Source organism: Cydia splendana, chromosome 15 (assembly GCF_910591565.1).
Source record: "Cydia splendana chromosome 15, ilCydSple1.2, whole genome shotgun sequence".
Lineage (NCBI taxonomy): Eukaryota > Metazoa > Arthropoda > Insecta > Lepidoptera > Tortricidae > Cydia > Cydia splendana.
The window spans coordinates 13,767,173-13,782,194 of NC_085974.1; the positions used below are offsets into that span (position 1 = coordinate 13,767,173).

General features: G+C 39.9%; 3 protein-coding genes across 3 annotated transcripts; all 3 read left to right on the plus strand.

Annotated features, from left to right (window-relative positions):
• Positions 1-350: 350 nt before the first annotated feature.
• Positions 351-1,595, plus strand: LOC134797365 (uncharacterized). The gene has a single exon (XM_063769587.1). It carries the CDS (start codon positions 351-353, stop codon positions 1,593-1,595), a length of 1,245 nt encoding a protein of 414 aa, XP_063625657.1.
• Positions 1,596-7,724: 6,129 nt separating this feature from the next.
• On the plus strand, positions 7,725-10,131 carry LOC134797707 (sedoheptulokinase-like). The gene is made up of 2 exons (XM_063770056.1): positions 7,725-8,329; positions 9,006-10,131. The coding sequence occupies exons 1-2, from the start codon at positions 8,040-8,042 to the stop codon at positions 10,111-10,113; spliced, it is 1,398 nt and encodes a 465-aa protein (XP_063626126.1). The 5' UTR covers positions 7,725-8,039; the 3' UTR covers positions 10,114-10,131.
• A 2,611-nt stretch (positions 10,132-12,742) lies between these two features.
• Positions 12,743-13,878, plus strand: LOC134797708 (ubiA prenyltransferase domain-containing protein 1 homolog). The gene is made up of 2 exons (XM_063770058.1): positions 12,743-13,396; positions 13,770-13,878. The coding sequence occupies exons 1-2, from the start codon at positions 12,971-12,973 to the stop codon at positions 13,812-13,814; spliced, it is 471 nt and encodes a 156-aa protein (XP_063626128.1). The 5' UTR covers positions 12,743-12,970; the 3' UTR covers positions 13,815-13,878.
• The last annotated feature ends 1,144 nt before the right edge of the window (positions 13,879-15,022 follow it).

Consider the following 15,022-nt stretch of genomic DNA (forward strand, 5'->3'; position numbering starts at 1 on the left):
TAGCAAAACAACTGAACTCTTAATGAATGTCATCAAACATTATTATGATATCTATTTTCCTATAAAAAAACATTTAGTAAAAAATACTGGAAGTGTGTGGGTCAACGAAGCTGTAAAAACTTTACGTAAAAAGATAAACAAAACTAAACAGGTTTTATCATTGCACTCGCAAACCTGACAGCACTGAGTCACGCACCGATCGGCTGACGCTGCAAAGTTTAGAATCTGACTACTGGACAACGTTGAGACAAGTACGTAGTAATTTTATTAACAACCTGATATCGAACAGTAATGGTGATAACATGTGTAGAAGTGTATGGCGGGTAATATCGGCAGAGACGGGCAAAAATATGAAATGCAAGGGCGGTGCAATTGATGTATTTGTTAGTAAGGCTGCGGGCGACAGCGTCGGCCAGCGCGCGGCCGCTGCCGCCGCGCAGCTAAACAGGTATTACATTGATGCGAATGTAAACAACTCAAACCCGTGCGCTCGCACCGCGCTCGCATATCTAGATCAATACCTACAAAATGCACCGCCTGCACCCTACGTGCTTGAACCATTCACGTTGAATGAAATTTTAATAACATGTAAGAAAATTAAACGCAAAAAATCCAAAGACAATAATGACATGTCTACTGAAATTATTGACTGCTTCCCTCCGGTTGTAATCTCATTATTCCTATTAAGGCAAGCTACATACGTGCTCAATACGAAGTCAATTCTGGAACCGATAGGATGTTCTGCTGTTCCTCAAGGATCCGTGATGGGCAATAACTTGTTTCTGATCTTAGTAAACGATATCACAACCGCTTGTCCCTACCCCGAGTACGTGATGTTCGCCGATGACACCTGCATCATAGTCAACGCCGATAATTTCGACAACTTAAAATTGAAACTTGCCCATGTAATGCATCAAATGGCCGAGTGGTTTACGGCAAATGGTATGTTACTAAATGTCGATAAGACTAATATAATTCATTTTCAATTAAAAAAGACACACAACCCAATAAATATAAAAGTGAACGATATCACAGTTCCCCAAGTTGACACGACAAGGTACTTAGGGTACATGATCGACGCCGGGCTGACGTGGGCCGCGCACGTCGACCACATGTTCGACAAGCTGTCCTCGGCATGCTACGCCCTGTCCAGACTCGCGCCCACCCTGTCTGCCAATAACCTGCGTAAAGCGTACTTTGGATATTTTCACTCTGTCTTAATCCAAGGAATTGACTTATGGGCCACGTCGGCCACCTGGGAAAGACTCTTTAAATTACAGAAACGTGCCTTACGCATCATTGATCGGAAACCACTCGACCATCCGGCGAAAGAAATATTTAAAAATCATAAGATCTTAACCTTGCCAAGTATATATATACTGACAGCTTGTGACTACATACGCGAGAACCTACATAACTACCAAACACTAAATAGGACGTCACGTAGGCAACCGCTGCTAATAGCTCCGAACCGGCGGCTGGCGAAGGCCCGTGCAGCGCTCAGTGTTGCCGGGGCGAGCATATATAACCATGTTCCTCTAAACATAAAAGAGGCTAAAAGCAACGCAGCATTCTCGAAAAAACTGAAGGCCTAGCATGTTACACTGTCTCAGAGTTTCTGCAAATGACCAACCCGTTGACCCTAACACATCAAATACCTAATATGTAAATCATAACCTGTAGGTATGTTTACTAAAAACAAAGGAATGTAATAAATAATTTTAAGATAATATACTTAATGCATAATGTAAATAATTAATTAATCATGAACTGTGTGTACCTATTGTGTGACTTATAAATATGTATGTGATATTTACGAATAAATGATCTGAAATCTGAAATCTGCACGAGTGATCCTATAAGGGTTCCGTTTTTTCCTTTTGAGGTACGGGACCCTAAAAACTAAAAAAAGTGACATGTGTATTGATTGTAATGAACTCTCTTCCTTTAATATCGTTTTAAATATTGATCCTAGAGAAAAGTGTTCAGATGTTTTTTGCAGGAAATTTTATGTAGATTATTTATTCATAAAACCTATTTTGCTATGGGACACCGTTTACGAGTTATTTACAAAAAACTAAAAAGGGACTTTAAAATTGATTGTAATTAACTTACCGGCTGCTTTGTCTTTTTAAATATTGATCCTAGCGAAAAGTGTTCTACATGTTTCTTGTAGGAAATTTTATGTTTATTATTTATGTGTGATCAACAGGGTAAAGACCGGTAGTGATCACCGAATCGTAAGAGGCACACTGAATATCAATATTAAAATTGAAAGGTCCAGCCTGATGAAGTCTACGCTCCGACCTACTCGAGCCCATGTTCAAAACCCCGAAAGCTTTCAACTCGAGCTCTCTAACCGCTTTGCTTGCCTAGAGAACTTGGCTTCAGTGGACGAAATCAACGACGGGCTAGTGGAAACTGTCCACACAGTAGGGTCTAAGTTTTTTAGACCCCGCCGTAAAGATAGACCTCAGAAATTGACCGAGCAAACCTTAAACCTCATGGCTGAACGACGCTCGCTACAGTTGCAGTCTCCCGATGACGCGGAGTCATATAGGCAGCTCAATAGACGTATATCTAAGTCCTTGCGACATGATCTGCGTCTCTTTAATACTAACCGTATTAAAGAGACTATTGAGCGAAACCAAGGCTCCAAAGTGTTCGCAAAGGACAAAGCAACGCAAGCAAAGCAAGGGTCTATTGGGCAAAGCCAGCTGACAAAGCTGAAACGGGAAGATGGCAGCATAGCGTCGAGCAAAGCGGAGGTTTTAGGTGAGATCGAGAGGTTCTATGGACAGTTATACACTTCGATCGCAAAGCCCGTTGACAGCTTGGTAGGAGATCCAAGAGCCAAGCTGTCCCGACATTATACCGAAGATATCCCGGACATCAGTCTGTACGAGATTAGGATGGCCCTGAAGCAGCTTAAGAACAACAAGGCGCCGGGCAAAGACGAAATCACTTCAGAGCTTCTGAGAGCGGGTGGAACACCGGTACTTAAAGTCCTCCAGAAGCTCTTTAATTCCGCCTTGTCCGAGGGCATAACGCCTGAAACATGAAATAGAGACGAGGTGGTGCTGTTCTTCAAAAAAGGTGATAACAACCTATTGAAGAACTACAGACCCATCACGCTTCTGAGCCATGTCTATAAGCTGTTTTCAAGGGTCATCACGAACCGTCTCGAACACAGACTTGATGACTTCCAGCCTCCCGAACAAGCCGGTTTCCGAAAAGGCTATAGTACCATAGACCACATCCATACGCTGCGGCAAGTTATACAGAAGACCGAAGAGTATAACTTGCCATTATGCTTAGCGTTTGTGGACTATGAGAAAGCCTTCGATTCGGTGGAAACATGGGCGGTGCTTGACTCTCTTCAGCGATGCCATATTGACTATCGGTACATCGAAGTGTTGAAGTGTTTGTATAATAACGCCACCATGTCGGTCCGAGTACAGGAGCAGAGCACGAGGGCGATTCCATTGCAAAGAGGCGTAAGGCAGGGAGACGTTATCTCTCCGAAACTGTTTACTGCCGTAATGGAAGACGCCTTCAAGCTCCTGGAATGGGAAGGACTTGGCATCAACATCAACGGCGAATACATCACTCACCTTCGGTTTGCCGACGATATCGTAGTCATGGCAAAGTCGATGGAGGAACTCAGCATGATGCTCGATGACCTCAACCGAGTTTCACAACGGGTGGGCTTGAAAATGAACATGGACAAGACGAAACTTATGTCAAATGCCAATGTTGTGCCCATCCCAGTCTCTGTTGGGAACTCGGTACTCGAAGTTGTTGACTCGTACATCTACCTAGGACAAGTAGTCCAATTAGGGTAGGTCCAACTTCGAGAAAGAGGTCAACCGCCGAATCCAACTCGGTTGGGCAGCGTTCGGGAAACTACGTAATGTCTTTTCGTCCGACATACCTCAGTGCCTCAAGACGAAAGTCTTTAATCAATGTGTGTTACCAGTGATGACTTACGGCTCCGAAACGTGGTCTTTCACTATCGGCCTCATCTCAAAACTCAAAGTCGCTCAACGAACTATGGAGAGGGCTATGCTCGGAGTTTCTCTACGTGATCGAATCAGAAATGAGGAGATCCGTAGACGAACTAAAGTCACCGACATAGCCCACCGGATTAGCAAGCTGAAGTGGCAATGGGCAGGCCACATTGCACGCAGAGAAGATGGCCGATGGGGTCGAAATGTGCTCGAGTAGAGACCACGGACTAGCAAGCGCAGCGTAGGACGTCCACCCACAAGATGGACAGACGATCTTGTTAAGGTCGCCGGAAGACGCTGGATGCGGGTCGCTTCCAACCGGCACATATGAAGGTCCAAGGGGGAGGCCTATGTTCAGCAGTGGACGTCTTATGGCTGAGATGATGATGATGATGATGATTTATGTGTAAGATTTGTTTTTGCTATGAGTCATACTTTTCAAATTATTAACGAAAAAATAAAAACAAGGAACCTTAGAATTTATTATAATTAACTTTCCCTCTTTATTATCTTTTTAAATATTGATCCCTGCTAAAAATGTACTGAATCTTTTTTATTGAAAATTTTGTGTAGATTATTAGTTCATTTTTTTTATATTGGCCACCGTTTACGAGTTATTTACGAAAAACTAAAAAAAGGGACCTTTAATATCACATATCTCACTTCCAGTCAAGAATTCGATCAAGCAACCGGCAAATTCGGATTCAGCGGGGTCTAATTAGGTTAAAAAACCCGGTTGCCAAAAAGTAATATGTTTTGCCAGTAGAAATCGATTTTTACAAAAATGTGACCAGTCTAAATTATTCAATTTGATTAATTTTATAGCCTTTTAAAATATGTTTACACAATTTATCAATCGTGACTGAATTCCGGATTGGTTAGATGGGTGTGTGCCTTTGCTGCCCAACTTGTTATAAAATGACAATATGACGGACGAATGTCTGAAATGTCACCGTATTTAAGAATTATTTTGCTTTTCTTCGTAAGTATGTTGAAAAACATTGTGTGTATAACATATTTGCATATTTATACTGTGATTACCCATTTTATGAAACGTCCGCTAAACTAGCACAGGTCCGACGCTGACAGTGGTCACGGGCGTACTGGCGTGAGGAATAGGCGCAAGGTATTGCCGCGTAGGGTGTAATTTAGTAGGCAAAATGTTGAATTCATCAAATGATGAATGAAAAAATTAACGTACCGATAAAAGGACAAGCAATAATGAAGATTTACTTAAAAGCTATCGACTGAAGTAAGTTTCATATACATTTTCGTCCTAGTACTTCTAACATAAGGAAATAAAGACAGTGTTAGGCATGTTTTCAACTTAAGATTCTATCGAGAAAATAATGAGCCGTCGTGTTTCTGACAAGCAATAACGTAGTTCAAGGACTGAAGTTATACATACTAGAAAATAATGCATGAAATCCTTGTAAAAGTCTGTAAATATGGTGACAAAAAAGTGCATTTTACTACACACTTCGCCTTAATGTAGACAATTTGATGTAGATTACTTATGTGTCAGAACATTTATTGCTACAAGTCACCGTATACGAGTTATTTATAAAAAACTACAAAGGGACCTTAAACCCGATGACTGATCAGTTCATCAGCGTCACATAACATAAATTGACCTCCGCATTGGATAGACAGCAACATTGAATGTTCCAGTAATCAAAGAAACTTAATTGCTAAATTGGAAATCAAAATAACTAAAATGGGCCAGAATCACCAATTTTAAACTACTACGATTAGTGCTCATCGATGTTAGTGTCGTAAGCGCCATCGACAATAAGGTCCCTTTTCATAGATAATACCACATATAGGTACCTACATACTTATTACGTACGTTACGTATTACGTAGTAAGTTCATACACAGTCAGCGTTCATAAAAATATGTGACGTTCCACGGGAAAAGGTACCTTATGAGGGTTTCTAGTTTCGGAGATATGAAATGTTTTGTAAAGAGGTGAAAAAATGCTCAATTTTTTTTTATTGTGTGATCTGAAACCTTAATGCGTAACGTTTGTTTACCTGTTTTTATTTTTGTTATAAGTTAGTTATAAGCCTAGTAATGTCGTCTCAGAGTTTAGTAGAAAAGGTACCTTATGGAAAAAAGATTGAAAATTCCCAAAAAAACTAGTCAATACGGTAAAAGAAGTTTGGTAGTTCTCTACCAATTTCCTGTATTAGCATTCTGCAAAACTAATTTGATAATTTCAGTTCTGGTTGGGGCGCCTCGCAAATATTATGACCGTACATAGACCGACATGACAAATCCAAGTAGTCTGCTATTATACCAAAGTTACTCTCGTCAAGTCTTTCTTAACTAGAATAATCTTCATTTGGTTTGGTCGCATGCAGTAAATCAGCCATTGGTTTGCTGAAAAATGCCAATACCCGACGCATTACCTTATGGAATATCTGAGGTCATTGAACCTCAATGCCGCTTATCTTCAATAGAAACCGAAATATATTATTGATAAGAAATAGACGATTTATACCATTACCAAAATATTATTAGTTTATCCTAACTGTTCCATCATCATCATGCCTCATCATGTAACTTAATCACAAGGTACCTTTTCATTACATACAAATTATTGGTCTTTTTTAAGATTATTATGATGAAGAACGAATTAAATTTGGGGCAGTTTAATGTAAATTAATATTTTCTATTCATAAAAGATAAACTGTAATATGATTGATATTTACTAGTGATGTATTATTAGATTTATTTCCATAAGGTACCTTTTCGTAAATGTATGGAGCAAATACTGTTATTGTTATGTAAGTTTAAAGTGGCATAAGGGGTTAAATATAGTATTTAGTTGGGGTTTTAGGATTTATTTCATTTGAATGACAGAATTTCTTTCATATGTGCTCAGAAAAATTGATTGTGTGTGACATTAAAAGTAAAAATATTCAATTTTGTGATTTTATATGAAAAAGTCAGAAAATACATTTTCACCTCTAAATCGGTATTGTTTGTTGCTTAAACTGTCTGTCAGTGTCGTTTTCTAATAGATAAAATTTAAATCTTGAGAGCTCATTGCAATCAATCGTGAAAATGAAATAAAACTTTATTTTCAAGAGATTGGTTAGTATACACATAAATCAGTCGATATCAAAAGTTTCTATTTGCATTACAGAACAAGTCGCAATATTTTTTTAATCTCAGATATATAAGGTATTATTATTTGTAGTCAACTATGTAACTTACTTCAGGAACATAGTTTTTTAGGCGGCTAAACTTAAAACTTCTCTATCGTAAAGTTGCTCATTTCACAACATTATTTTCAAAAAATCATATCTCTGTAACTACGCAACCTAGAAGGTTGATCTTTTGTGTTATCGATAGCTTATTTATTGTAGATTACTGGGGTATGCATAACTCCATACCCGCCATAAGGTACCTTTGACCGTGGGACGTCACATATAATGATGTAGACATTACAGTCACAGATATACATAAGTATAGTAGTTATTTATTGATTAGTATTAGAACACAGTAAGTAAACGCAAACATTTTATGCTTTCATAACTTTTATTGCTCACTGTACCTACTTGAGCCACCTTAACTAACCAGGCAATTACTTTTGTAAAAAATAATTACAATCTGCCAAAATCTTCCTTTGTTTCAATTTATATCGGTAAGTAAGTATCCAAAACTATTGTTACGAGTAATTGTTTTGTATCAGTCGACATGATTAATATTTATAGGGTGTTAGTCAGTTAATCGCTGAAGTGTAAGATAAACAAACTGCTGCTCGTGATAAACGTTGTGTTTACGTAACAAACGCGAGGCCGCTATCTCCGCCTAGCTAGAATGAAATAAGTAGCGCTCTCCGGTGCGGCGACGGCGGCGCGCGACGCCCATCTCCCGCCGCGCGTCGCTCATGACCAGCCGGTCCGACTGCCGTGCCGCAATCTAGCAAAAGCAATCAAATTCACTTGTCGTCTGTCAGCTTTTTTTTATCTTTACCTCGCGGTCTATTAAAACAAAACTATTATTCAAAACTGTGACCATGGCCGACAAGGAGTATATTCTCGGAATGGACATAGGGACCACTTCAGTTAAAGTGTGTGTATACGATCCCGATACGAAAGAAATAATTGCTAAACAAAACAAGGATACTGCAGCTAACATTCCCAGTGACCAAGGCATCGAGGGGAACAAGCAGGATGTACCAAAAATAGTTTCAGCTGTGCACTACTGTGTGTCTCGACTGCCGAGGGATGTTCTGCGGCATGTTAAGAAAATCGGTGTTTGTGGCCAGATGCATGGAGTGGTGCTGTGGAAGAACTCGGAAAACAAGTACGTTAAACTATTCTAAAATTAACCCAACTCAGAAAATTAATACAAAAGTAAAATCCTATCTTCAGACCACATACCTACACACTTTAAAGTTTTCAACACTTCTCGCATTCTAGAGGCGATGCAAGTAAATAAAAAAAAAACAATTAGTTACTGACACAGCTATTAATTAGGCAATTTTCTACTACAAGACTGATTATTATTAGAACTCTCAATGTTATTCAATGTTGTGTTTGTATTTATCTTCTACTTACCTACTTATTTAATTAAAGAAAACAGTAGGTAAGTAGATCGATTATAGTTACTATGAAAGTTATTTTAAGACAGCTCTAATCTACTAAGAATTAAAACCTCGTTAATATGCATTCTACGGCGCAGATACACGATTAATTTTCTGAATGATAATTAGTTACATGTCGTATATTACACAACTAAACATATGGGTGGTCTTAAATGTAAACACACGCAAAGGGAAACTGAAGGAAAATTGGCTATCTCAAGGAAAACATCCGGTTCGGGTTGTCGGAAGTACGTAACTTACGTATGGTCGGGGTACATCGTTTCGCGCGTATCCCTTTCCCTTTTGGTAACTTACACCACGCAAACCGTGGCTTAATCTCAAATGACCGTAATAAAAGCGAGCCTTGAGAATAAATGAGTTTTCGTTTCATTTCAGAGCTTGGGACAAAGTTGAAAAGGATGGAAACGTGATTAGATTTGAAGCCGTTAGGGAGAACATGTCGGCGTTATACACGTGGCAGGACACGAGATGTAAGCCGGAGTTTTTGGACGCCCTGCCCAAGCCTGATTCCCACCTGAAGTGTTATTCAGGATACGGATGCGCCACGCTCTTGTGGATGCTTAAACATAAACCTGAGAAATTGAAGAACTTCAACTGCTCAGGCACCGTGGAGGACTTTGTAGTGTCAATGCTTTGCGACTTGGACGTCCCCGTTATGTCCGACCAAAACGCTGCCAGCTGGGGTTACTTCAATACTGAAAAGAACGAATGGAATGTTGACATATTACAGTCGATCGGCTTTCCGGTCAACCTCCTTCCGAAAATCGTGAAAAGCGGAGAATTCGTCGGTAAATTGAATTCTTCGTGGAACGGCATCCCCGAAGGCACACCAGTAAGCGCGGCGCTAGGAGACTTGCAATGTTCGATGTTGGCGACTCTAGAAAATAACCAGGACGCTGTCTTAAATATTTCAACGTCAGCTCAGCTTGCTATTATCGCCAATAGCATAACCGACCTCGGTTGCAGCACCGTTGAGCATTTACCTTACTTCGGGAACACTTATTTGGTCGTAGCCGCCTCGTTGAATGGAGGAAACGTTCTCGCAACATTTGTAAAAATGTTGCAGCAATGGATGCTTGAATTCGGTTTTCCTATTCCCCAGTCGAAGGTTTGGGAGAAGCTGATTACGATCAGTTCGGCCGCCCCGCCGCCAACGTCGGAAATGAAAATAATCCCTCATTTATTAGGCGAGAGACATGCGCCGACAGCCAAAGTCTCGGTGGCCGACATTGACCTATCCAACATTCATCTGGCTTCGGTATTTCGGTCGCTGTGTGACAGTTTGATTCAGAACTTGCACTCCATGATGCCTAAAGAAATATTGCGCAACGCGAATATTAAAAGAATAGTTGGAAACGGGTCGGGATTGTCGCGCAACGTAGTTTTGCAGCGAGCCGTGGAGCATTACTACAGCTTGCCGCTGGAGTTTACGTCGGGGGGAGATGCGGCCAAAGGTGCGGCTGTGGCTGTAGTGGGGAAATAAACTATTATAGTCATAATACATGCCTACACTGTCGTCACTTAAATCTGCCGTAAATCCCCATTGTGATATAAGCGCTAAGCGCAAAACATTAGAGCTCTGTAACCTGTAATTAAACTTTGTATTAAAAAGTACCTAGTATAGTACCCATACCGACCGTCATGGTCACAGATATAAATATTAATACAATTCTTTACAATCGGAATACAATGTATTTCGTGGCCAAGCACATCATTAGACCAAGCACGGTTGTTATTTATTAGTAGTTTGTGGGTATATACCGCTAGAAAGTAGACAATAATTACTTAGGTAATATATTCCTGTTTATATCAATTGAAGTTGTATGTGATCTATGTTGTATTGGTTAGGCTCATGTTAGGCTATTATTAAATGTGTATGTCTATACTCTGTCAAGCCATTTCCGTCAATAGAAAAAAGCAGCAAATTTAAAAAAATTAGGCGCATAGATAGGGCTATCTATCGTCCCGTAGGAAATTTGAATGTCGTGCCTTTTTCTACTGACAAAGTTGTTTGTCCGACTATATCTCTATGAGATTGAGTCATTATGTGCCTATCTTTACAGGTGTAGGCTAACGAAGTGTTTTATAAATGTCTACATTTTTTAATGGTACCTACGAGTAATTATGACGCATGATCAAGATTAGCCTTCTGTTTTAGGTCCCAGCCGGGTCTTAAAGACTCAAGGAAATGAGCTTTCTTATTACCTACTACAGAAGGCTTGGTTTAGCTTGTAAGCGTTTTATCTTTGTGCATGTGTTGTATGTAACAAACTGCTATTTTCAATTATAATGAAAATGACCACCAAAATCTGTCTCTATATGGATACGTAAAGCTAGCAGTTCATCTCTCTATTCTCTCTTATTATATTTATGTACAGTTAGCAAAACTGTTAGCTTAGCACCCCTGCATACTGTAAGTATTTGTATGCAGGGGTACGTTTGCTTACCGTACCTATAGGTACCTACATTTAATAGGATATGAAAACCCTGGCAAAATGCACCCAGCGTGTTTTATGACAAATGTTGAATTATTTGTTAAATGTTAAATGTTAAATTATTGATAGGTACCTAATACCTATTTAAATCGTGTTGTATAAGACTACCTATGGTAAACCTGTAGGATGCAATGCAATGCAATCACGCTGTAGAAAATCGATGTAAATCAGCTGGGCTGATATTGGCATACCGTACATTTTATAGATAACAATATTATATCAAATTTGTTTACTTGTATAGTTGTTCGCCGTACGCCGAAATCAAACGTACATAAGATACATTCTACGCCTTAATACAAGGCGATAAGGTGCAAAAGTGTAACCATATCTTTGATGTCAAAAGCACTTTGAAAACCTATCCCGAGATAATGTTAATACTTCTTATCTTTAGTAAAATGTTACTCATTAAAACGTACCAAAGTTATAAATTGGCTTTTATTCTATTGCATTTACATACAATGCCATAATATTTAGGTAGACAATAATAAATGTCTGTTTAAATAGATTACAAGGTGACTACTGAATTTGTATATCGGTAATAGCATAATAGAGGTCAAGTCGTGACAATTTACTTCTTGGCTTGTGGAAGAAGATTGATTTATTTAAATTAATACATGTTTGTTTTATGTTTGCTATGGACTTGCTTTTTCATGTGTGTTTAAACTGTTTAAGTACTCAGCCGACTCAGACTATGTATCAAAAGCAAAATGGGACCGTGTCAGCTCTCAGCTCAAATAAAAATCAAACGTTCCACGTGTAAAACTTTGGGCCCTCGAAAGTTACAGTAGGCGCGCCCACGAGCAACTTTGTCTCCGCAACTTTGTGTTTTGTCTCTGTCGCACTTGACTCTGTTGCTCGAGAGTTGCTCGTGCGCGCATACCCTAAGCGTTTTTGCCATTGCAAGCGCTGTTATCCACTATCAAATACTCTTTGTGTTAGCCCCCATTCGCACGACAGCTTTTTCAACGCGCGTTAAAAAAGCGCTTGAATCTGTCCGCACTCTAAATTCGATTTAAAGTCTAAGGCTTAAAGTCGAAAATCCAACAACGCTTGATAAAAAGCGCCACCGCTGTCGTGTGAATACATACATGGTTATCCATTTGTGTCATTCAAACGCTTTTTTAACGCGCGTCGAAAAAGCTGCCGTGCGTACGGGGCCTTAGAATAGCCATTCCCAGCCACAGATTGCAACTTGACTTACATGCGTCTCGTGCAAATATCTAGGTTTCATGTAATTTGTGTAAACAAAGATGTAGAAAGGCGTATCCAGACTAGTCAATTTTTCGCCAATCTGATTAAATTGCCCGATTGAATCAGGACGTGCGGACGCCAACGCCAATATGGCTCGCCGAATTCAACCGCCGATAATGACCGATAAAATGAGGTGCGGACGCAAGAATACCAATTTGTGACGTCAGTATTTTCGTTCTGGGGCATTTTTTCAATTTAGAGGGCTCTAATATCACCATAAATCTAAAATTGGAGATTGACGCCAATTTCATTTCTGATCAAATCGACCGATTTGATCTCGATCCCGTCTGGATACCGCTGAATGCATTAGTTGATATATTTGAACGCTCCCAGCAGGAAAATGTCACTGTCGTCGGACAGGTCAACTGTCATCTGTCTTGTCAAATGGGTTAGTCGTGTACTATTTTGAAAAGGATACCGTAACGTAAAGTTTTGTATTAATTTACATTATTAGCATTAGCTCGGAAAATTGAAATACAAACCTTACTGTCCTACTTGATGATCACCGTCTTCTCACAGCACTGACGATGTATAACCAGGTCACATATTTGTCGCGTTAAGTTTCATGCCACAGTGAATAACTCGAACATTACAATGGAGAGCGACAAGAAAGTTGAGGACATGGATATTCCGACTGCGGAGGGGAATCTCTTGGAGCAACCGGTGGAGGCGCGGGTGGCGGCGCGTAATCCGCTAATGAAAGTGCACACTTATGTGGTGGCGCTGCGGCCGTGGTCGCTGAGTGCAAGCTTACTGCCTACACTGTTAGGGGCTGCTCTGGCATGGCGTCTGCCCGGCGAGCAACCCTTTAGTTGGCCCGCGCTGCTGCTTACCCTCTGCACAGTGCTCCCAGTGCATGGCGCAGGCAATGTCGTCAACACATACTTCGACTTTGTTAAAGGAATCGACAATCGCAAGTCAGATGACCGAACGCTCGTCGACCACCTCCTAAGCATTGATGAGGTTGTCTCCCTTGGTGCTATACTGTACCTGGCTGGCTGTGCCTGCTTTGTTCCCCTGGTAATGGTGTCTCCAGCTCGCATGGAGCATTTAGCACTTGTTTATTTTGGTGGCTTATCATCCTCCTTCTTGTACACAGGAGGCATTGGTCTGAAGTATATAGCATTAGGTGACATTTTGGTTCTAGTCATATTCGGGCCTGTATCAGTGGTGTTTGCTTTCCTGGCTCAGACAGGGAGGGTTGATTGGCCTATAATTTACTATGCAATCCCTCTTGCTCTCAATACTGAGGCTATTCTGCATAGCAACAACACAAGAGATTTGGAAACTGACAACAAAGCTGAAATTGTCACATTAGCCATACTGATTGGAAAGACGGCATCTTATTTACTTTATGCATTTCTACTATTTATTCCATATATAATGTTTGTAGTGGCTTCGGTGCGGTGCTCTCTATGGTTCTTACTGCCCATGCTGACATTGCCCAGAGCATTTAAAATAGAAAGGATGTTCCGACACCCAGACACAATGAGATATGTGCCACGTCAGACAGCTAGGCTCAATTTCTACTTTGGTATGCTCTATATGATATCATGTCTGTTTGCTTATAGATTACCTTTCCTCTTGCCTCGATAATCTGAGGTAAGAAAAATTCCCAATTTACATATCTTACTCTTGTACTTACTGAGCTTATGAAGTTAGCACACTTATGTGCATTGACGCCTTTACTAAGATTGTAAAGTACCCTTGTTGAAGATATTCTGGGAATTTACTCAAGTTGAATAAACAACTTGTTGAGAAATTCAATAAAACTGCATATTAATATATATTGTACAACAGGGGAACAAATCAACATAGTTTTATTGAATATATTGATTTGTGTTTTTCATTAGCCACACTACTATGTATGAAAATTATAAACTGATATATGTCACATATAAAAGAAAAAGTGACCAAGCCCTCAAGTCCCAGGGCCGTGACAATGATGATGTTTCTGCATTTTGTTGTTGGCCTACATCAGGGGTCTCCAAACTATTTTATCTGAGGGCCATATTGCGCCTCAGAAACTTTCGCGGGGGCCACCGTCGGTTATTGCGCCGGGTGAGGGTGTCTGGTTGCTGCTGTTAGGAACAGTTCCACTCTCACATGAATGTGCAACGGGCCGGATTGGAACGCGTCGCGGGCCGGGGTTTGGAGACCCCTGGCCTACATGAACATTATTCCATTATGAATCAAGTGAATAGCATTAGCATTTATTTATGTTTACATTTTGATTATTGTTCAGTCAGTTTAAATATAAGCTTGAAGAAATTGTAGATCTGACTATAGTTGTCTTAAATGTTGCATTATATTCCTGTAGGATGTGTTGTAAGATAATAAACACGTCATTGTAATAATATTAAAGGAAACATGGCATGGCATGTTTGAATCCAAATTCATGAGATCAGTGATGTTTATAAATATGAATGTCAGTACTGTCAGTAACTTAAGTTTATTAGAACAAGTAATAACTTTAACACTTAATTTGACACAAAACAGGGAAGGTTGGGAGTTCAAGCTTCGGCGCTCAATAGTAGTAATGATTCCGATCACGAAAATGTAAAAAAATGGGTTGAAGGTAACATTAAGTATTTTGGATATTGTTGAATTAAGGGTTGAAAGATGAAAACAAACTACCTCATCATG